The 24,052-nt window shown below is 39.2% G+C and overlaps 1 protein-coding gene and 1 long non-coding RNA gene across 2 annotated transcripts in view; one reads left to right on the top strand and one right to left on the bottom strand.

The window, feature by feature from the left end:
• Nucleotides 1-24,052, top strand: part of LOC119899303 (myosin-10-like) — a 67,678-nt gene that overhangs the window by 21,909 nt on the left and 21,717 nt on the right. The window contains 22 exon segments of the mRNA XM_038713829.1: nucleotides 2,479-2,581; nucleotides 2,954-2,983; nucleotides 3,220-3,234; nucleotides 3,895-3,912; nucleotides 7,933-8,025; nucleotides 8,832-8,895; nucleotides 9,638-9,736; nucleotides 9,961-10,104; nucleotides 10,557-10,652; nucleotides 11,381-11,455; nucleotides 11,458-11,498; nucleotides 12,487-12,639; nucleotides 12,780-12,953; nucleotides 13,261-13,434; nucleotides 14,962-15,076; nucleotides 18,292-18,485; nucleotides 18,620-18,741; nucleotides 18,842-18,911; nucleotides 19,864-20,024; nucleotides 20,497-20,605; nucleotides 22,926-23,057; nucleotides 23,177-23,383. Of these exon segments, the coding sequence (XP_038569757.1) occupies nucleotides 2,479-2,581; nucleotides 2,954-2,983; nucleotides 3,220-3,234; nucleotides 3,895-3,912; nucleotides 7,933-8,025; nucleotides 8,832-8,895; nucleotides 9,638-9,736; nucleotides 9,961-10,104; nucleotides 10,557-10,652; nucleotides 11,381-11,455; nucleotides 11,458-11,498; nucleotides 12,487-12,639; nucleotides 12,780-12,953; nucleotides 13,261-13,434; nucleotides 14,962-15,076; nucleotides 18,292-18,485; nucleotides 18,620-18,741; nucleotides 18,842-18,911; nucleotides 19,864-20,024; nucleotides 20,497-20,605; nucleotides 22,926-23,057; nucleotides 23,177-23,383 (2,389 nt within the window).
• Nucleotides 18,255-23,212, bottom strand: LOC119899305. The gene is made up of 3 exons (XR_005443789.1): nucleotides 23,125-23,212; nucleotides 18,641-18,720; nucleotides 18,255-18,352 (listed from the first exon to the last, which is right to left on the bottom strand). It is a non-coding gene; the product is annotated as an uncharacterized LOC119899305 (long non-coding RNA).

Below are 24,052 nucleotides of genomic sequence, written 5' to 3'. Positions count from 1 at the left end.
CACTTTCTGTACTTTAATGAAACTGTTAATTGTGCCATATTAAAGTTACTGTTGATAAAAGAATTTAGGTACCCAGCCCCCACACTCAAATGGCTCTGTGTCTTATATTGCAGGGATAAACTAGCCTGGCCTAAATTGATAGCATAACGTTCATGGTTCATTCATTAACCTGACTTCTTTTCCCTTTTATATTCTCGGAAATAACATCACATGGTGCAGTATATTTCCTTGTGGCTGTTTTTTCTCTGAATTAAATGAAATTGAAACTGACAGTAATGATGCATTTACTGGTAATTACATAAGGAGTAGTGCTAGAGAACCAGCTGCCCCTGGGGCATTGACAGTTATTTTAAATTGTGGATCTCAGTGACACTGACCAGGCTGTCACTACTTAAGACAGAAGTGTGGGTGTGAGAAATGCTTGACATTTCTGCTACGCAGCCCTCTGGCGTCTTTCAGTGACAAGTGTCTACAGATGACAGGAATGTCGGCAAAGGAAAATACCAGAGAGGGTATCAAGACATAAACCATGCAGCAGCCCTTTTTGTCATGCAGGGTGAACGGTGAGGTGTTAATGTTATTTTGTTCCTTCTATTTACAGTGTGTCAAAATAACTTGTTTCGCACACCTTACAAAATACTTCACTTGTAACCTAACATTAAACAACTGATGTTGTTCCCTTCATTTACAGTGTCTCTGCTGTCTTATGCGAGTTATATGCAAACAGGCAATTTCAGATTTGTTGTTGTGGTCACTAACTGTAAGGCAGTTGCATTTTGCAAAGTTTTAATTTTAAGGCTGTTTGCTGACTTTGCAGCAAATTAAATAAATTAAGTAAATTTCCATGATTTTCCATCTATGGTATCAAATCCAAAATGTTGCCACGCATTACTTCTCAGATGGTTTGTTGTCATAATTATTCATCCAACAAGGCTAGATGGTCAGCTACATGACATTAATGTGTTAACGAAGAGAACCGCAAAAGCCTAGATCAGTGGTTCCCCCTTCCAAAGAAAGCCAAAAAAAGTTCATGCCCCCAAACCCAGCAAAATTGGACTTCATTTTCATCGATAGTTAACAATACAGGCGATTGACATAAACAAGATTTAAAGCAAAATAGTCTTGCTATCATCAGAGCACATTTGTTTGTTTATGAATCATATTCATGCAACTTTAGGCCCACTTAACATCCACGACTCTCCTGAAGTGGCTCTACGCCCTCCCAGGGGGGCCCGCCCCCCAGTTTGAGAACCACTGGCCTAAATTACTGAGGGCTCCGGGGCATGCGATGGGGTGACAGTAGTTTTTATGTTAACATCCCCCACCGGAGTGCAAGACACAGCCTGTTGCATTTACATTGAGTTGTGAGCTTGGATGTTCATTCTTGACCACCAGATATTGTTAAAGCACCCAAAAGCTAGCAAGTGGAGCTTTTGAGTTGACATTTATTTGTAACATACCTGTGAATTTTGAATTTGAAAAGATCATTTCAGATCGAATCGTAGTTTTTTCACATTTTTGAATGGTGTGTCAAATTTCACATAAAAAGAAACAGCCCTGGAATACATAAAAAATATAGTATTAGGCTCACCAGTTAGCACTTATTACATTACATTGTATTGAATTGTTTTGCTGTGTTAAACAAAAGAAGACGTGCAGACATATCAAGGGCTTTGGCACTGAGATACACAAATGGATTGCAAACTAGTACAAACCACTAAAAGACTAAATATGATCATCCTAACAAAATGTAGAAGCCTTACAAGACATGATTATGTCAGCAGTCCCGGTTTATATGGCATGTCTTGTGAAATAGGGGAGCTGAGGAATCTAACACCCTGCAGTCCAAGGCCAACAACAGAGACATTGACATAATCCCTCCATGATTACTCCCTGTTCACAGTAGCCGACGAGATGGACATCACTTACACACACACACACACACACACCGCTCTCCCAGCCTTTTACTCACAGCCACATCACACTCACTCAGTCTGAAAGCACAACAATATTTTGTGCAAACTTGGTGTATGCAAATTAGTACTTACTGTAAAACCTCAAGTATGCTCCAAATCTAAACTGCTTCCCCAAAGTTTTTGCATGGCTTGGAGAAGACTTCTTTGCTGTTTTTCTATGCCATGGTCACGGTATGACAGAGCAGTGAAAAACAGGCCGCACATCCACACGCCAGCAACCACAGGCCTGAACTGGGCTGACACTCAAAAAATGTTGCAGAGAAAGACACATATGATTAGATATATGCGCCATTATTTAGTTTAAAGATTTTATTTGTGCATTTCTTTGTAGCGGAAAAGAGGACAGCACCTGCAAAGCTGTAGGACAGTACGTCTTAGATTTATTGATCCAGCTTTTGAAGATCACAGAGTGACAAAGGTGTAGATGTATAAGGGTTTATGCCAAACAATTGAGCGTTTTACAGACACTATTCTAAAGGTTGTCTTTTTTTGTGTGTCACAGCGGTGAGTCAGGAGCTGGCAAGACGGAAAACACAAAAAAGGTCATTCAGTACTTGGCACATGTTGCCTCCTCCCACAAAATAAGAAAAGACCACAACATTCCTGTGAGTATTCACCTTTTTCATCTCCTCTAATTTAGATTAGCGATGCCAGCTCTAAGCCATAAACTGAACTGAATGAGCCCATAAAATGTGTTGAAAAACTAATATAAATGTTGGATATGTATGAAAAATGACAACCGTTTGAAGCAAGTTTATTCTTTTGACCTATAACGCTGTAATTGGAGTAATAATCATTAGAAAAAATTAATGAGCACTTTGGCTGAGGTGGGATTGTTGTGGGATTTGCTGAGGTTAGAATGGTAAAGTTACTGAGATTTACTGATAATCACAAATTCTACAAATAAAAGTACAGATATCGATACCTGTAGTAGGCGACAATCTAACAATTTGCATTTGTTTATCTGTAACAAACAGCCAGAATCACCTAAACCAGTGAAACTACAGGCAAGTCTTTATGCTTTATTATACATACTGTTCATGTGCATGCTACGTTTTTCTTTCAAACAAACAAACTCATGAAGTATCTGTTGTACGTGAGCCCACTAAGGGCTCATCAGATGGTGTAAGTTCAAAGACACCAGAAGTCACATTTGACATATAATTTACTGTGTTTAGTTAAAATGCCTGGCGTTAACACTGAAAACAGCATATTTAGCATTTCTATTATCTCTCTCTGTCAGGCCCAAAATGCAATTGTAAGTACATTTTAAAAACTGGCATGATTATTGTGTTTTCTTTAAATGTGGCATTTACTTTGTTCAGATGTACCATGCTGTATATTTGCTCGCAATTATTGTGATTGACACATGGTGAAACATGCATGTTGTATTTATTTGTTGTAGCCACATGTTGAGCCTTGGGTGTTATGAAACTTAGCCATTTATGCTGCTGCAAAAATAGTTACAGTTGTACTTGTATTGTAGCAAGGCATATATCATCTGTGTTTTAGACTGTAAGTTAAGATGAAGCTGGTGACCACACCTGTCTTGCTTAAAAGCATCAGTTGAGGACATCCATTAGAAGCAAGTTTACCTGCAGTACTACTAGTTCTCAGTCCTGCTCATCAGGACCTATATCCCTGAAGCCATCTAACCTGTGACTGAATTACAGTATATCTGATATGCACGATACAAACAAGTAACACCAGCAGTAATCTGGATGACAGACCACTGAGGTATTACAATAACTCCTGAAGCTAATTCCATCCATAGACTGCTGTAGGTTGTGCTTAGATTCTGACGCTAATGCATCATTTAAAAAAAAATGTTTAGCTTGAACTACAGGTTAATTTGTATCCATGACATTAATGCAATTTATTACTTTCCATAACAATTGAATCTCCCCATGTCCTACAGAGTGGACCCCTGTTTTATGTGAGTAGTATGTAGTTTTTCATCTCACCTCACTTAAAGGGGTGCTTTACCCACTCTGTTATCACCCACTCTTTCAAAATAACCCCTTAACTCTTTAATGTTGCCTGAAGCTGGGCAGTAGAAACTTTCCATCCACCTTAATCCACCTGCTGTAGTTTTGCTTTAACTTTTGCATTGCATGATCTGTACGTCCGGTCCTCACTGAGTTATTAGGATCTGCTTCTTGAAGATACTTAACATTTACTTACAATGTGAGAAATCAATTTTAGAAATCAATCATTGCTCTAATCTTCATTTAATAAACTAATTATTTTATTTATTTGCCTGTATAATTAAGCAGGTTATTAACTGACTAACATACACCACTCTGTCTCACTCATTAAAGTCCCAGCACGTCATTTGGGAAGAATTGTGAGTGCTGTATATCGAAATCCCACAACACAAGTCAGTTTGATGTCTGCTGACTAGGCATTAATAAAATAAGAAAATATCTATCATTATCCCAATCTTCAGATAAAATAATGTAGCTGTTGATGATGTACTCCCAGAGTTCATCGGTCAGTCAATGAAAAGTCAACCTCTAGTTTTCTAATTTACTTCACATTTATTAAGATATGATATAAAATATTCAAATATAATCATGTAATTCAAAAGTGGCTTTATACTTATTAGCTGGTGTGTAGTTTGACAGTTATAGTCATAATGACAAACTGCTGGTAAATTTAATCTGACAGCGTTTTGCTATCTGACTGAATGACTCCAGTTGATACTGTACTGTTCTGTAGCTGCTTTAAGCTAGCGTTGGCAATGAACACTTCCTTCCCTAGCTGTCATTTACATTCAAAAACTACCACGTTACCAGCCAGCTAGCATATCAAAGAGGCAAATCGCAATTTCCTTTTCGTTTCGCCAACTCAGTTACCAGTGACTGTTGTCATTATAGCCGGTGAAATAAACAGCTGCTGGCTTAAACTTTCACTTGCTATAACCTGTTAGTACTATTTGTTGCACGTACAGTATGTAATAAACTGGACAATAGTTCACCACAAGATATTTAGCCAACATGTAACCCAAGTATGATTGAAGTGCTTCACTGGTTTTTCAAGCCAGGGTCAGAACCCATGTCGACCTTTCTTACATTAAGCTAGATTCAGCCTAAAAGCTGTTTGGCCCAGATGAGTTCTCCACATTGGCTTGTTCCTGTCCAGATAAAAAATACTTTGAGCCATTTCCCAAGGAGTGTTCTCCTTTTCCTTGCTGGTGAAAAGAGCGACTTGTAATATTTGTCCGGCCTCGTGACCTCAGAGCAGATGTTAGATGCCGATACTGGCCTCTGCCTCCATAAGATTTACTGGAACAGTTTTGACTGATCCTCTTTGACTCCACTCAATCTGCACTAAAGTACTGCTCCATGGACTGCCAAACAGCCTGCACTCTGATAAGAGACAGCCTTGTAGCTTGTAACTATGACCTGTAAATGTTTTCTAGAAAGTCTTTTCTTTTAGCTTCAAAAAATAATGCGTGTATTTGTAGTGACTGATAATGTATGTTGCTTAAATTTGATCACAGCTACACAACAATTGGCCATCTTACATGGTGGAGTCAGCTCTGTTGGCTGTCAGATGTCTGACATGCTCACTTTACAGCGGGAATGTGGGTCAACTTCTAATGCTGCTAAATTGGCCCCCCACTGGTGTTTGTAATCTGCTCTTTGTTTTTATGTGCGTACAGTAGACCACACAGATGGGTAGAGGTTGCCAATGAACAATTTTAACTACAGAGTTGCACCACATGCCTATGTTTATGTAGAAACAAAGGTTTCTTTTGGTTTGAATCCCCCCTGTGGGATTTGCCACTGCTCTGATAGCTGGAAAAGGACCAGGTTTATCCAGTTCAGCCCTGCTTCATTCCAGCTGCTCAAAAACTCAATTAAAAGCAGCCCATACCGGCCAAAGATCACATTACATGTCTCACATCCTGAGTGCAATGCTGATTCCACATCCCGCAGAGTTCCTTTTTGTGGAAAATGGCCTCCACAAGCCTTCAGTGTGCACAGCTATTTTTGACGTAATGGGAAAATATTTCACTCAGCCACAAGAAGAGAAGTAACATTGCAGAAGAAATTGTTTTTCTCTCAGCCACTTTGGATTCTCTGGTCATGACAGAGACAATGTGGCTTAGATGGAAACACAGTGGGCCACCTGTCCAAACATCTGCATAAGTCGGTTATTTATTTATGCAGCCTCTCTTCGTCTTGAAGTGTCCAGTCTGACAAAAGAAATAAAAGTGTTTGTTGTGTGTTATGGACACATTCCTCCTGACATGATGGATAGGCTGTCTGGCTCGTCTCAGCAGAAATTTCCCCAGAAATGTTCTCTCAGTCACTATCAAGCACTGCGACACATCATTAGTTCAGCAGAGGTTTTCTTTGCAGTTTAAACTTCAAAAGATAAAACTTGGTTGTGAAAGTTTTATAGACACCATGTTTATTGGATTAGTTTAGATTTCATGTACTTTATAAAAGTACAAAAAGTCCTAAAGCCTGAATTCCACTGCCAAGAACTAATAGTTTCAGCATTTAGATTTCTTAAATATGATCAGATTATTTGCTTAATTGTTTAGTCCATAAATTGTCACAATATAAAACCTAAGATTAAGTCGTCAAATTGCAATCCAAACCAAAGATATTTCATTTATAATGTCGTAACACTAAGAAAAGCAGCAGTGTTAAGTAAGCGTTTTTGTCAGATGACTGATTGTTTAGGCATTGACCAGATCAATTCAGAATTTTTAACTAATTTACCAACAAAGATTTCTTCTTTTAGAATTGTTTTTATGATTGAGAAGTGATGTGATGCCCTTTTAATTTTACTAACTGGAGTAAGGTGTTTTAATCCTCATTCCATCACATGTCTGTCACAAGATGTTACCTCTTTACACTGGTTTTGAAAGGGTGTGGTCACAATGACTCTTTGTGATGCGCTGCAGAACAACTCCAGAAAACAACCTTGAACATGTTATTCAGCACCATGTAGAAAAACACAAAGTTGTTACAATATTTATAACTATATACTAAAATAGTATCATGATTATTAAGGGCTCAATTTACAAGTTTTATATTGAAAACTACAAATACAATTGCCATTTTGTTTGCATAAAAAATAAAATAACAGCAAATACCTTTTGTAAACATATGAAAATTATCTAAATGTGCATTATCAAGATTTTATATTATATAAGTAATGCAATGTCCCGTGGACAATTACATGAAAACAAATAAGTCTTAAGAAGACAGGCATAGTAACTGCAATGAGCCCAAAAACTGACATAAATACAGAGGAGTCTGTAGCATTTCTAGATATGCTGGTTGGTTGACTAATCTGCGTAACGTGTTATCATGTGCAGTGGACGAATAGACTGCCGACACACACAGCAACAGAACAACGTGTAGTGTTTTTACAAGAGCAGCAACACTGAGTACTTCAGTTTATGCGCTGTTAGCAAGTCAGAGAGACAAACCAAAGCTAAAAATTAACTCACCCTGTGTTCACTATAAGGTTATTTTCTTAAATCAAGTTTCCCTCAGCACTGTCATAACAACTAAAATACGACCGGACTTCAGAGTGACTGAAAAATCTCCGCAGCGTTGTCTTCCGCCGTGTTGTCATTGACCCAAACAAACTCACGTTGCGTTCTGCGCATGCGCGCCTGCTTCTGGGAGACGCTGGACTGTGTTTGCCCTGATATTATAATAGCGCGGTTAACCGTACCCGGTTACCATGGTAATTAAAATGTGTAAGGTAATAACAACCGTCGGGAATTTTACCATGGTTTACCATTAAATTGGTAATCGTTTCATCCCTAGTTATGAAATCTTTTCAAGTCAAGTCTTCAGATATCTGCAGTCGCTGTCTGCATGTTTATGTTTGTATGTAAAAATCATTTTTAAATCATCATTCTTGTTTGTTGTTCTTCACTTTCATGACACAGGACTGCTGTAACATACCTGTTTTTTTTCAGGGTGAATTGGAGCGTCAACTTTTACAAGCCAACCCCATCCTTGAGTCTTTTGGGAATGCTAAGACGGTGAAAAATGACAACTCGTCACGTTTTGTAAGTACAGAAAAAATGATTATTCAAGAAGAGGGGCACCTCTTGTTACAGCACCACCTTAGCTTAATTTGGCACCTGCAATAGATTTAGGTGAAGTTTTTCTTGTTTTGCTTTTTAAACAAGCAGAGGTGAAACTGATTGAAAGTAATTTAATTATCCTACTTTTCCTATAAGCAATTACACAGGTCAAAAAGCTGGGCACATGCACCTGCTAGACATTAATGATGCCTTTGTCCATCTTTGGTGATCATCTCTAACTGGAGGAAACTCCACTCAGCAGACCTCTTAATAGTGATGTAGGATCAGAGGGGAATGAGTAAAGTCTTATCTTATTAATTAATTTAAGGGGATTTTCTTCTAGAATACTAATTATCTTTTGCTTCATAAAATAACTAGAGTAAAACTTTCTCTACATGAACCCTGGCCAGCTGTGACAGTAAAAACAGTTTGTGATCAGAAGACACTGTAAGGATCAGGACCTGCAGCCAAAAAATACAGTAAAATCCACTGGTATTAATTTGAGCCGCGTGTCAAAATAAAGTTCTCTAGTAACCATAAAGAACATTATTTTTATTAGTTTATAATGTGATGTTACAAATTTTGTAAATATTGCTTTGTACTGTATAAAATATAATATAATTAAATGATCTGTGTAAGTGTTTGTTTATCGAGGTATGCTGACTCTTAGTACATTATGCCATAAACCTCAGTGTGTGTTACATTAGAGTCATTATGTTGGCGATTGATTGATTTCTCTTCTCTCGTTGTGCACTTCCTGAGCATTTATCTTTTGTTAATCTCTGCAGGGGAAATTCATCCGGATCAACTTTGATGTCACCGGATACATTGTTGGAGCCAATATTGAAACCTGTATCCTGTTTTAAAACGATTGAGTAGAATTGACTAGACATCTGCTCGCCATCGGTCATTGTATGTGAGGTTTTTTACAAAGAAGCTAGCCACGAGTGTTTATTGGAAGCACACATCCAATGGTCCATTTACATTAAAGAATGCTTTTTAAATATGTTTTCATTATTGAAGCAGAAGATTTTTGAGAATTCAACCACTTTGACCGCTACACTAGGAAATTAGTGTTGTAGTACTCGACACCGGTCTTAAGACCACTTTTTGATGGTCTTGTCTCGGACTTGACCGCATTTGTGCTCAGTCTTGTCTCGGACATTGAGGTTAACTTTGGGAGTATCAATAAATTGCTTTCGCATTGTCGGATTTATTAGTTAACATCCTTACTTTGATTGGATGTAAAACTTATTGCTTCATATGCAACCAATAACCCTAATTAAAAATACGCTGTTAGCGTTAACGACTGTCATTCCTCCCCGCGATGGTAAGCGTGGAAAAGGAGCATTGAATAAAGATGCTTACGTTTATTTCAGCTCTTAGTGTTTGTATGTGGGTGTTTTAATGGGAATGTGGATCTTTCAGATCAATTTGAGAAGTACCATGTAATGTGGGGAACCGGTCTTGGTCTTGACTCGGTCTTGGTCTCGACTTGGTCTCGGTTTGGGTGGTCTTGACTACAACACTATAGAAAATGTCTCATGTATACAGGACATGATGTTTTGATTCTTCCTTGACCACTCTGTGTCAGACTTACTGGAGAAATCAAGAGCTATTCGTCAAGCCAAAGATGAACGCACCTTCCATGTTTTCTACCAGCTGCTGGCTGGAGCCGGAGAGCACCTCAAATGTAAGTAGACTGAGCTTGTACACCACCTGTTTCTTTTTCCCTTTGTCTGTTGGCAGCTTAACTTTGTAAAGATAAGATGAAATTAAAACAATTACATAGTTCATATTTAATTTATATTCATACCAAGTGTTGTTAACAATTCATCAGAATCAGTCTTTACCTTTTGAGAAAAAAATCATGTCTTAACCATGTTTCGCAATGTTTTTCCGCTTCTCTTTCCACAGCGGACCTGCTTTTGGAAGGATTCAACAGCTACCGTTTCCTGTCCAACGGTAACATCCCAATCCCGGGCCAGCAGGACAAAGACAACTTCCAGGAGACCATGGAGGCAATGCACATCATGAGCTTCGCCCACGAAGAGATTCTGGGTATGTTTTCCATAACACCAGCATAAAACTATGTAAACATAACAAATTCCTCAAGGAACTTTCACTCGTTTTATATTTTTGTATGCCCTGCATCTTTATAATGTGACGTATTTCCGAGTGAACAGAATATGTGGGCAGTGTGTCACTTCTAGAGGGATTTGGTCAAATTCGTAATTGGTTCAGGGTTGGGGTCTAAAAAAGTTTAGAATTTGAAATGGTGAAACCTGCAGAAACTCTGTGGTTGCATAGTCAAGGAAAAAATTATATATTATTAGAATATTATTATATTTTGCATATAATAAGAGATAAATGTTTTATATGGATGATCTAAATTTACTTACTAAGTACTAATTGTATTCTTGTATATTTTTGTATATTTATGGATTTGGTATATTCCTAAAGTGATGTCTTACCATAGTAATATTGTTTTTTCTGTGTTGTTAAATCTGTAGCCATGTTGAAGGTGGTGTCCTCTGTGCTACAGTTTGGTAACATTATCTTTAAGAAGGAGAGGAACTCTGACCAAGCCTCTATGCCTGATAACACTGGTAGGTATCCCCCACCCCCCCACACACACACCTTTTACATCTGCTTCATAACCTTGGAGCTTGGAGCTCACAGGTCAAAACATCCTCCCTTTTCCTTTTCCCATATATACTTCAAATCCTCTGCTCCCCTTTTCCTGCCTCCCTCACACTGTGTACCTCATCCACAGAACAGAGGAACTGGTGATTTATGTCTTTTCTCTCCCCGAGCCTTGTCAACCTGCCATTAAGCCACATCATTATGAGGATTTACTCCTGAAGGAAATGGAGCGCAGCCTTCCAGTTCCTCCACATGTGGCACTGCATATTTGGCACTTAAAAGAGGGAGACTGGGAGAGAGAATGGTCTAATGCTGGTGATACAGCTCGGCCAGATATTCCCAAATGCAACAAGCAGAACTCAGGACTGAAGCAGATGTTTTATTTTAGTAGTGAGATTTGGCTCATCTAGGTCCTGGTTTTTCTACTTTTCCACAAGCTCCAGCCATGTAACATATTTTCCCTGTCACATTTTATAAGAAAACATTTTTGAAAGATTTTAATAAATCTTAGTATTATTCAGTAATAGTATTGTTGACCTGCCATCTTTGACAGGGACACTATGGCTTTTAGAGTGGTTTGTGAAACTATGTATTTATTATACAGGCCTGTGTTTAACATACAGGTGTAAGTCAACTGTACAGTTTCTTCCTTTCTTATGGGTTTTGAGCTTTGTCCATCTCTGTTTCCCAGCTGCTCAGAAGCTGTGTCATCTGCTGGGTATGAATGTAATGGAGTTTACCAGAGCCATCCTGTCCCCAAGGATCAAAGTGGACGAGACTACGTCCAGAAAGCGCAGACTAAAGAGCAGGTCAGTTAGCTGCATTTCCTTTACTGACCTACACCATGTATTCTATTTTTGGTGCTGACCGAGATCCTTAGTAACATTAATAATGATCTATCAAAATTCAACTGAAGTAGGTCTCTTTTATTTTCTGCATAGACAGCGTTGGGTGACTGCGAGTTTGATGAGCATAAACTCTCCCATTTGAATCATCCGCACAAAAGATAGCAACTGCGTTTGAAAATATCTGGTTTTAATAAAACAAAAAGTCAAAGGTACAAGCTAGTGTACATAAAAAGCACAAATAGAGACATCAACTACGTTAAGAAAAACATCCAATCAGCACGCTTAAAATTCAGTTTTATGTGTTGTTAATAAGGAGTGGAAAATATGTTGGTTTTTTTTATTAGAAAACTGGTAACAAAATCTGGATGTTAAATTTATTAACTTTCAGGTTCTGCGTCAGATTTGGATGATGTCTGCAATCTTAGTGTTGTGTTCACAATTGCTACAACAAAGCCTTTTTAATTCTGTTTGGATCCTCTGACTGGCTTATTCTGCAGTAATGGCTGAGCTCTATGGATATTGTTGTATTAAGATCCTCAGCTTACTCTGAAGTTGAAATGATATAAAACAGATGGCCATAACAGAGAAGATGTGTTGTTGAAATGTATCTGATAACTTGCCTTGTTTCATATTGTACTGGACACAAGGGAAGGATAGGTTTACCTTCTGTGAAACCACTCCAAACTACATCTCATATTTTATGAATCATTCATTGCCATTTAAAGTGCAGTCCTCCTGCAGACTTCTGATCATAAAGGCTACAGCCTGATGGATACTTCTGTTTTAGATATGTCTGACTCAGAAAACATGTTGGAACATTGGTGGTCTTGCTAAGATGTATGATGAGTCCATTTGTCCAGTGTAGTTTTCATTGTGAGGAACTGGGAGCTGGGTATCTTCTTTGTTGTCTCACCACTCTTCCTCTCCTCGCTTTCCCCCCTCCTTTCAGGCTGACTTTGCTGTTGAGGCCTTGGCTAAAGCGACATATGAGCGTCTGTTCCGCTGGCTGGTCCATCGCATTAACAAAGCTCTGGACAGAACCAAACGGCAGGGTGCCTCCTTCATCGGCATCCTGGACATTGCGGGTTTTGAGATTTTCCAGGTTTGGATGAAAATCTTTTGAATTTTTTTAATCTTTAAAGAAGTTTGTCCTGTTGTGGTTAAATTAAAAGTTTTGTTTTTGTTGTCATCTACGCACATTTCCACTGAAAAGTATTGTTCTTCCTTTGTTCCCGACTACAGCTGAACTCATTTGAGCAGCTATGTATCAACTACACCAATGAAAAGCTGCAGCAGCTCTTCAACCACACCATGTTCATCCTGGAGCAGGAGGAGTACCAGAGGGAGGGCATTGAGTGGAGCTTCATCGACTTCGGCCTCGACCTGCAGCCCTGCATCGACCTCATTGAGAGGCCGGTCAGTGTGAATGATTAGCTTGTATCAATGAGATCCACTTTTTCAAAACATACTATTTTCCACTTTATCTTGAATTATTGTACCTGAATCGGAAAGGAAAAGTTACTTAAGCCTGGCTTTTGTCTTTTAGTGTCTGTCTTAACTTTCATTTGCGTAGAGAAAAAGTTGTTGGGACACTAGGGGTTTAAGATGCTGAGCACAAGGCTCCTATCAAATAAACACAAAAATGTCTTACAGTTGGGTCATGCAATGTTTCCGTCATGCTCTCTGAAGCCTTAAGTTCTGTCCCATCTTGATATTGCTTCAGGCGAACCCTCCAGGAGTGTTGGCTCTGCTTGATGAAGAGTGCTGGTTCCCCAAGGCCACAGACAAGACCTTTGTAGACAAGCTGACCCAGGAGCAGGGCACACACACCAAGTTCCAGAAGCCCCGACAGCTCAAAGATAAGGCCGACTTCTGTATCCTCCACTACGCCGGCAAGGTACCCTCATTTTATTTCTCTCAAAATCACACTCCGCAGGTTTCTGTCTTTGCTTTACTGAAAATACACTGTTGGTGTTTCTGGAAGACACCAAGTCCAGAAAAAATAAAGTGGAAATGATCTTGGAAATTGCAATTTATCGAAAGGATGAAGCTTTTCATTTTTATGGCGCATGTTTATAGGGCATAAGTCAGGCTCTCTTCTTAAAAGCACTCACCAAGACAGACACATAGGAAAAAGACAATCATATTCTTAGCTTTTATGACTTAGAATGCACTTAGACTTTAAGTTTCTACTTTTGTTCTTTGTGGGACCAGCTTCTTTATTTTTGTCTACATTCATAGTTTCTCTTTTCCTCCCTGATCTTCTCCTGCAAAAATTAAACGGCAAGTAAAAAGTTGCTGCAGTTCAGCGCTCAGATTAAAGAGTAACTCCAAGTTCTCCTGTGGTGGGATTTCAGGGAAATACCGTGTCCTGGTTTGATTTATATGGCATTGTATGAAATAGGATTTGGAAATTGTCAGTGCTGTTATGCAATAGGACTCAGCACTTGTGTTGCAGAGAGACCTGCAGAGTAGCACATCTGCTTACCATTATGTGGACTGTGTCGTTTTACACCACAATCAGTCAAACACTCGTCTGCTGTGGAGAAAAATCTGCAGCGCCATGAAGCCAAATGTTGTCAACATAGGTATGCACACAAAATATGACCTCATGTATGCGGTTTGAATCAGTAGAATAAAGCATAGCCTGTAAATTTAGTCAGCATTTGAAGTGGGTCACCATGATGTATGTCAGATGGACAAATGCATATTAAGACTGTACTGACTAACTGTACTGTATTCAATAGTTGTTTTAGCGTCCCAGGCCGCAATACACTTGATTAGCTAGTTACACAGGTAATCACTTTGATAGATCTGACATTTCCTCTTCTTCTGTTAAACAACCAGCACATCCCAAGATAAGCTCTCTCAAAATCTAATTTTAAATATGATGTATATCAAACCTGTATCTCAAATACATATGTGTATTTAAATATACAGATATATCTGGTGTCAGTATTTGCATTGTCAGATGTCAACACATCCCCACACACTTCCAGTTAGACTTTTAGACTTAGATTTTTAAGGCTGTTACCAATATTGATATTTGAGAAATCTAATGGATATAGATAGATAGATATAGAGATAGAGATAGATAGATTTAGAGATATAGCTAGCATTGGCTGTATGGCCAACATGTTTGACATATGCTACACTATATACTGTACACAAAATATGCCATATGCCGATAGGTAATAAAAATGGAAGTACATAAATGCTAAAAATATTCCATTAAAACAGATCTTAATCAAAAATGTTTGTCCTTGTGTTAACGTAAAAACACAATTATATTGGCAGGTATATCGTTAGCAGATTGTTCAGAAAATAAACATGGAATCTGCTGCAAAAATCCAGTACCAGTCAGACTGTAATTGTGGTATTGATTTCGTTCATATGACTGAGTTGTTCAACGTCTTTGTTACAGGTGGACTATAAGGCAGATGAGTGGCTAATGAAGAACATGGACCCCCTGAATGACAATGTGGCCACACTTCTTCATCAGTCAACTGATAAATTTGTGGCTGAACTTTGGAAAGATGGTAAGCTGCCACTAACACTACAAAACAGTACAAGATACAAGAAGGAGTTGCTTTTTAGTAACACATCCTTTAAGATTCATTATGTGTGTACCTGTTTGCTTATTCAATTAAAAATACGTCGATATGTCACTCACTCAAACCTACTACTAACAGCTGTCTGCTTTGTTGACCCAGGCCTATACATTTCTGATTTCTAAGGATTAACATCACCTTCCCCCCACTGTCTCTCTCTCTGTGTTGTAGAGATTCAGACCATTCAAAGGGCTTCATTCTATGACAATGTCACTAGTCTGGATGAGCCGGCAGGTGAATGACTGGGTCGTGCCGTAGCAGACCTGGGCCAAAATAATACTAGCTGAAAATGAACAGTTTTGGGTTGCGAAAACAAGCTGTTCACAGTGCTTGGTAGGCTAAATAATAAGCGCCTCCCAAGCAGGTTCTGATATATTTTTGCCCAGATCTGGCTGTATGTTTCACGCTTCAGCCGACGCTGTGTCCGTCATGGCTACAATGGCTCCCATTTGCTTCCAGGCTGCATGGCTCCCTTGTCTCAGCCAAAAGCAGTAGTGCCTAATTCCTCAACAAGTTAAAGTAGAATGTAAGCATCTGCTCCCTCTAGTCAAAATAGTGTGCTTTAATTTGTGTCAGTATTTTTGTAGGCGGACTTGAGTCTTGTGATCTTTGGTGCAGAAGTCTGGACTTCAAAGCTTATTTGTATTTTTGTCCCTCCTCTGTGATGTCACACGTCCACGAGCAAATTAAGGATTTGAAGCTTGACTGAAGAAAATGTAATGACATTAATTTCCCGCCATTCTCCTTCCTAGCCAGGATCACAGTAGCAGGGAGTTAAAACCAAATGTTGGTATTGGCTCTGAGCTCAGACAGCGAGCCATACATCACATCAGTTTAAATGTTGAAACTCCAGCTGTCTGTGACTCATCCAATACTTTAATTTAGTCGGATATTAATAAGTGACATAGTGTATATTTAATTGAGTGTTAAGTCCTGTGTTATTGCCAGATTATAAACAGATGTACTATGATGGATGAATCTGGTGATATATAACAATTTATGTTATTATCAAGAATTCTCATGAAAAGACCAAAACCAACTGTGAATTGATTGCACTAATAATAATTGTCTGTGTATCCAAAGCCTGATTTAAATTATTCCTTTGTGCCATATAATGCCATTGATGCCTAAAAGTGATTAACAACAAATCATTGAGCCACACTGTTGCACTGGCTGACGTTGTCCTATTTATTATTTATTTTTTTACAATACACATGGGCACTGTAGTTTATTATCATTATCTTACCTTCTAATCCTAACTCAAACTGTAAACTCAAGTCTGTAATCATCCTGTCAGGCCTGTATCTGTGTTAATGTAAAATGTACACAAGACTGCCTGTATCCTTGGTAACAGTGTTTTCAACGCCTTAAATGTTGACATCACACTGATGAGTGAAAACACTCACACCAGAAAACCATACTGTTAGTGCATTGCAGCATGTGGAATGTGGGACTTGTAGTCTTCGAACCAGCAGCACCCACAAAACCCACACCACACATTGTGTAAACAAGATTACAGAACAATATTTATAACTTTAACTTTAGCATCCTGCCTCTGGCTAATATCTACATCTGTCCACTGCAGAGTAACCATCCACAATCTGGAGGAGTAATATAGTATACTAATGTAACCCTATACTTAGTATAATATTAATCATATGATGTTACTATGTTCATTATAATTTCATATAATAGCTTACTATATAGCTCACCAATAGTATGATATTAATTCCAGTTATAGCGGTAGGACATCCAACTTTTTTAATGTCCCGCCCCATTCAGATATGGGCGGTTCATGAAAAGTGAAATTGATGAGCTAATCAACTTTATATACAGTATAAAACATTGTTTTGACAAAAGGCACAGATATGGCTAAATGGCAAGCTAGCCTTCTCCATATTTTCTTCTTCAGTCTTACAGAATGAATGAATGGATTATCTCGGCAAAGGAGAAGTGCTCAATGACACAGATTTTGACAGATTTGTAAACAATATTGGAGAGAAATAGGCCTTTTGTGTACATAGAAAAAGTCTTAGATCTTTGAGTTCAGCTCATGATGAATGGGGGTAAAAACAAGTGTTGCATTTATAATTTAGTTCAGTGTAATTTTTTTCAATAACAATATAACATGTTTAATAAAGGTTTGATGTAATTAATTTCAATCACAAATGAATAAGCACTTATTTTTTCTATTAAGATATTTTGTTGAGGAAAAGGGACTGAAAAAAGATTTTACTTAATTTAACTTATGCATTATTGTTGAAAAGATTTTATCATAATAGATTTGAATGTTCTACCTCAGATTTGTGAAGTGATCCACTGTTTGGCATCAAGTAGTTGATCTGACCAGAAAGAAAAGTTTAAAACCACAATTTCCATGTGCCTTCAAATTTTAAAGAAATAATGACATTTATCGTGTTTATTATCGATATCAAATGATATGACATTTTTTATCGTGATAACATTTTTGGCCATATTGCCCAGCTCTAGTGGATGGTAAACATGGAAAAGGAGTGTTGAATAAAGATGCTTTTAGCTCTAGTGTGTGTGTTTGTATATGAGTGTTTTAATGGGAATGTAGACCTTTCAGATCAATTTGAGAAGTACCTATGATGTTGTTCCGCATTTTATTGCGTGTCATGTAATGTGGGGAACTGGTCTTGGTCTCGACTTGATCTCAGCCCCTAAAAGTCTTTGTGTTGACTTGGTCTTGTTGTGGGTGGTCATGACTACAACACTAAGACGCACTGTAGAGCCGTGGCAGGTTTCGTGTCATAAGCAGTAAAAAGCTGCATAGTCTCTCATCCACTGTGACCAGAGAAAAGCCTTTCAATTCTCGCATTCAAATGTTGTTGATACTTAGTGAGTAAATCATATAAAAATTGTGTTTATTTCATATAGCACCCTGTATGTACAGACCCTTAGTCTTAGGAATAGATAAGCTACCCACTCCATCTCCATCTGCAGTAGCTAGTGGCAGTTCTAGACATAGAATTATACTTTGGTAGGCTACCATTGTTTTCATCCATCTGCACTTGGTCATGTAGCTACATTATGTCACTGTGTTGCTACTGCTGTTCCTACAGTGCTTCTCTGCTCCCAAGTCTTCCCACTCTAACCAGTTCTCCCCATCTCCCCACCAGTCGACCGCATCGTGGGCCTGGACCAGGTGGCAGGAATGAACGAGACAGCCTTTGGTGCCACCTACAAAACGAAAAAGGGCATGTTTCGTACAGTTGGACAGCTCTACAAGGAGTCGCTCACCAAGCTCATGGCCACACTGAGGAACACCAACCCCAACTTCGTCCGCTGCATCATCCCCAACCATGAAAAAAGAGTAAGTATGCTGACCCATAGAGAAAACACACAATAACAATCGGAGAAAAGATATGTGAGAAATTGTATGATAGAAATCTAGAAGTATCCAAATACTTGTTTCTATTCTTAATGGTGTATTTGTTTCTTCTTCAGGCTGGTAAACTGGAGCCTCACCTGGTTCTGGACCAGCTGAGGTGTAATGGAGTCCTAGAGGGCATTCGTATCTGCAGACAGGGCTTCCCCAACCGCATCGTCTTCCAGGAGTTCAGACAGAGGTGACAGACAACAGAGATGCTTTTTTAACTCTTTACCTCAATTAACACAGAAAAGTTGGTTTCATTTTCAGTTTATATGCATGTTCTCTTTTGTTCACAGATATGAGATCCTAACACCCAACGCTATCCCCAAGGGATTCATGGATGGTAAACAAGCCTGTGAGAGAATGGTAGTGTTTTTTTTTTTTATTTGCTGTATTTCGTTCTTAAAACGACTACCCTGGAAACAATAACATACTGTGTATTCTGCTGAGCTATTGAATTTAAGAACTGCTGGATCCCTCCTGTCAGGAGCTATGGAACCAGAGGAACTCAGAAACTAAAAGTGACTTACATATTTCTGTTTGCATTTCCATCTTATCTGAAGAATCATGAAGATTTACAAATTGAAACATTTTCACACATAAGGATTGTTCTTTGTATTTACTGTTGCATGACTCTGATGTTTGAGTTTGATGTAATGAATGAATGAAGAGGAGATGTGCAGAGGAGAAAGGGAGACCGGAAACTTCTGAGTCCCTGTCTCCACAGTGACAATCTGCTGAGTTTTTGATGGTTATTTATTCCTGCTTTTATCAGAAAATGAAGTACAATTTCTCTCATTTACTCCCTCCTGACTCCTGCTCTCTATCGCTTTTTAAAACGAGTCTGGCAACGAAGCCTAACTTTGGTTTTAACATGAATAAACAACACTAAGTGTCGATCCTTTTGTCTTAATATTGATAGTTGAGTACTTATTGTTTTGAGTGAAGCACTACTCAAGTTGAAGCAGCCGCGCTGCCTGCGTTTTGATCAATCAGCTTACCGTCCAAACTCCACCCCTCCAAGTTCCTGAACCATCAGAAAGTACTACAATGACTGTTTTTACACCTGGAACTGTCCTGTAGGAACTATATTTATAGTCCCTTGTTCCTCTGGTTTTAGTTTCTGAGTTCCTCAAAGCTTCTTGGCCCCCTTGAAAAACTCCTGCAGTGTAAACACCCTAACAGAAATACAGAAATGATTGTAATGTCAAACTGTTTCCCAAGCTAGAAACATTTCCTAAATGTATTCAAACACAATGTGAATTTAACCATGCCCACAGAGGTAAACTCTTAAAAACTCTTCATTTGCCTTTTATAGATCCGAGCCCTGGAGCTGGACCCGAACCTGTTCCGTATTGGTCAGAGTAAGATCTTCTTCAGAACTGGTGTTCTGGCTCACCTGGAGGAGGAGAGAGATCTGAAGATCACTGACATCATCATTTACTTCCAGTCTGTGTGCCGTGGATACTTGGCACGCAAGTGAGTGTCAGATCTTTGTATCTAACTATTTCTTAGGTATGAACATATATCTGCGTTTGAATTCCCAGTATGCATCACATTGCTCAAACTACTCCCAGAAACAATGTATCAAATGAAAGTAATGTGATACTGTGAAGGTTACTGGTAGTGACGAACCTACAGAGACTTGTCACCTGAATCTGCAGCTCTGCTTAGATTTACGGAGCTTTATTGTGAATTTCAACTTCTTGTTTAGCTGTCTGACCTAAACTTTAATACTTTGGTTCACTGTCGCGGCTCTTCTAGCGTTATTTACAGCCGCAGCAGGAAACATCAGACAGATACAGTTAGCAGCTAGCTGGTGAACATAATGAGTTGGTAGTGACCAAAAAGAGCTAAAAGAGAATATTGGACTTCATATGACTTTCAAAACTTGGGTTTTCCCAGACACCGATTTGTCGCTTGTTATTATACCATTGTCTTTTTCCCATAGGGCCTTTGCTAAGAAGCAGCAGCAGTTGAGTGCCCTAAAGGTCCTTCAGAGGAACTGTGCTGCTTACTTGAAGCTGCGACACTGGCAGTGGTGGAGGCTCTTCACCAAGGTGAGAACCCTGACAGCTAAACCCCTCCAACAAACTGATGATCTGAGCGTTTTCAGAAATTAGTGATTTGACGCCTCAAAAATGTCTTCAGTTAAAATAAAAGACTAAACAGACGATAAAGAATAACAAAATGTGTCCGCTAGTCCTCATCAGGAAACTGAGTTTGCTGAATTGCTGTGTAAAGGTCCATAAGAAAAAAAATAAAATTTATTTGATAAAATATCGATATATTGAATATGCCTTTGACATTGTTTTTTTGTTTGTGATTGCGGGCTGTTGGGAGACACTATACACCTATAAACTAAAGTGAGCCCTAGACAGAGTGGATTGTAAAGTTTAAGTGATTTGATTTTAGATTTGGTCAGGGCTGAGGCTAGTTCTGTTGTCCAGGGTGTTGTCTTGTGTTAGCCGTTTCCTAACGGTTTCTACTGCCTCTATGGTGGGGATTCAGGTGAACAAAGAAGTCACGTCATAGGATACCATGGTTTCATCTGGATCCAGTTTTAGTCCTCGAACTTTGTTTACAAAGTCAATAGAGTTTGGATGTGGTGAGATGTGTTTCCCACCAATGGAGCTAAGATGGTGGAAATGTGTTTGGCAATGTTGTAGGTGACCGAGTTAATGCTGCTGATAATCGGCCTGAGTGGGGCTCCTTCTTTGTGTATCTTGGGTAGTCCATAAATGCATGGAATGGCTTCTCCAGGACACAAATGGTAATATTGTTCACGGGTGATGGTGTTGTCCTTCTGTAACTGTTGTAGACATTCTATGGCCTTTTTCTTGTATCCGCTGGTTGGGTCTCGTCTCAGTGTCTCATACGTGTTTGTGTCCATTAGTAGTGTGTTGACTTTGTTCTGGTAGTCCGCTGTGTTAAGTACTACCGTGCATCTTCCTTTGTCCGCAGGTAGGATAGTGATGTTTTGATCCTTGCTCAGAGATGTCACAGCCTTCCTTTCTTGGATGTTGAGGTTGGAAGGGGGGGCCTTCACATTAGAAAGGGCTGCAGATACCTTTAGTCTGAGCTGTTCCGCTTCTGTTTCTGTTAATTTGTTTTTCCTAATGGCCGATTCTGTGGCTATGATGAGGTCTACTATCGGTAGTTGCTGTGGTGTAATGGCAAAGTTTAATCCTTTGGCCAGAACATCTTTCTCTGGTTGGGTGAGTTCCCTCTCTGACAAGTTTTTCACCCATCTGTTGTCTGTTTCAAGTGTTGTGGGGTTATTGCCCTTTCTCCTCCAAGACAATTCTCCTGTTCTGTTAGTGCAGCTCGCTCTGGACTGTAGGTTTTGGAATTTCCGGGTCTGTCTTTCTTTGCTCTTGTTGTGCTGAGATAGCTGTGCTTTGTTGATGAAGTCCATGACCTTTCCCAGTGCTGTACTGGGCAGATATGTTTCTAGTTTGTGGTGTATGTTGTCCATTCTTTGTTCAGGGCTTCAATTGTGAAGTGTATTTGTCTCACTCTCTCGTTCAGTAGCTGGTGTTGTGCTTTCTCCAGGATTATTCCGGCTCTGTGTCCTACCGTGGGGCCTAGGTGTAGGCTGTTGGGAATAAGTTTGTGTTGTCGGCATCTCAGGTTGAATCGTAGGTGATTCCTGTAGTCTGCAATTTTCCTGGCTGTCCTTTCATACTCCCATACCAATCTGAGGGTGTTCATCCCAAAATGATTAGCAAGATGTCTATGAAGATTCTCAGTCATCCAGGTCATAGTTATCCAACGAAGGTTAAAATCAAGGGCAACTGGACTTGGTTGAAGCTACTGGAAGACGTTTCGTCCCTCATCCAAAGGACTTCTTCAGTTCTGACTGACTGGCAGGGAAACTCAGCTATTTAACCTCAGTGGGATCGTTATCCCGGGTCATCGATACCGCTGGTTCGTTAGTGTTCCTTGTTGCTGTGACGACAGTCGTTTGGATAAGGGACGAAACGTCTTCCAGTAGCTTCAACCAAGTCCAGTTGCCCTTCATTTTAACCTTCGTTGGATAACTATGACCTGGATGACTGAGAATCTTCATAGACACTGTTGCTACTACTAAATATTGTATCTAAAAGCTCATCTAATCATAACATTTTTTTACTGAAATTCATTTGATTGATTTTTTTCATTGCTTAATACATTCTGCTTCTCATTTAGGAATTTATTATTTTATTTTGTTATATACTACTGGGAAGTGCTGACAAAAATGTGATTATAGATGTCAATAAAGGTAAACCCTACTGGTGTTTTTCATTCCTTGACCAGTATGACCATGAAAGAGTTATTAAATTGCATTGTGTGGGGTATTAAACCCTGGTTGATTCTCTCTCTCTCGCTCTCTCTCAGGTGAAGCCTCTGCTGCAGGTCACCAGGCAGGAGGAGGAGATGCAAGCCAAAGACGAGGAGCTGATAAAAGTGAAGGAGAGACAGCTCAAGGTGGAGAATGAGCTGGTGGAGATGGAGAGGAAACACCAACAGGTAAACGCATCCAAAGTTACTTCAGAGAAACCTCATTAATTTTTGGTAGACAATTGAAGTAACTAACCTCGTAGCTAATAAGGCTGGATAAGTTATTTCAAACTGTTCCCTCTGTCCAGCTCATAGAGGAGAAGAATATCCTAGCAGAGCAACTCCACGCGGAGACGGAGCTGTTCGCCGAGGCCGAAGAGATGAGAGTTCGTCTGCTTTCTAGGAAGCAAGAGTTGGAGGAGATCCTTCATGACCTGGAGTCCAGGGTGGAGGAAGAGGAGGAGAGGAACCAGAGCCTGCAGAATGAGAAGAAGAAGATGCAGTCACACATCCAGGTTGATATCGTCACCTAATTCAACTTAACTTCTCTCTCCTGCGTCTGTTTTGACGTGCTTTTTTCCAAATTGATTTGATGTTATTGATCTTCACACAGAACATTATACAACATCAACAGATTTTCTTTATCTGTGAGTGAAGGGATCCTACATAAACTCATCCTTTTCTACCAAAGTTTGAGTAATTTTACGTTAGATATTTCTGCATTTCTTTCTTCTCTGGGCTCTTATCACTGGTCTGAAGTGGTTTCAGAGTACTTGGTGCACTCAGTGAAGAAGTGAAGCTCTGTCTCAATGACTTGTAGGTCACAGGCTTGTCTTCTGTTGGTAGCCATGTTTGTCTGCGTCCACTTGTTGCGAAGGCCAGGCGGTGTCTATGCCTTAGTTGATATTTTTTTTCAACATTTTATCAGCTGTAGTGTTGAGATACGGGGCTCATTTATTGCTGCATTCTATTGCCAAATAATAATTGATGAGTTTTTTGGGGAATTCTTTACAAAAGATGAAGTTGTTTTTGTTTAAATTGTGTATAATTTGATTAAACTGGCCTTAATATCTTCAGCTGCAGGCCTTCTGTGCTACATTCCTCTGTACTCTTGATAGAATTGTTCAGGGTTTCCACTGGATGTTTTCCCAATTTGAAAACAAATCACACTATTTGATTGGGTA

The sequence above is a fragment of the Micropterus salmoides genome, unplaced genomic scaffold, assembly GCF_014851395.1.
Source record: "Micropterus salmoides isolate LMB-PRFRI ecotype aquatic unplaced genomic scaffold, ASM1485139v1 Ms_hic_scaffold_12, whole genome shotgun sequence".
In the NCBI taxonomy this organism is placed as follows: domain Eukaryota; kingdom Metazoa; phylum Chordata; class Actinopteri; order Centrarchiformes; family Centrarchidae; genus Micropterus; species Micropterus salmoides.
This window is presented reverse-complemented; position numbering and strand designations above follow the sequence as displayed.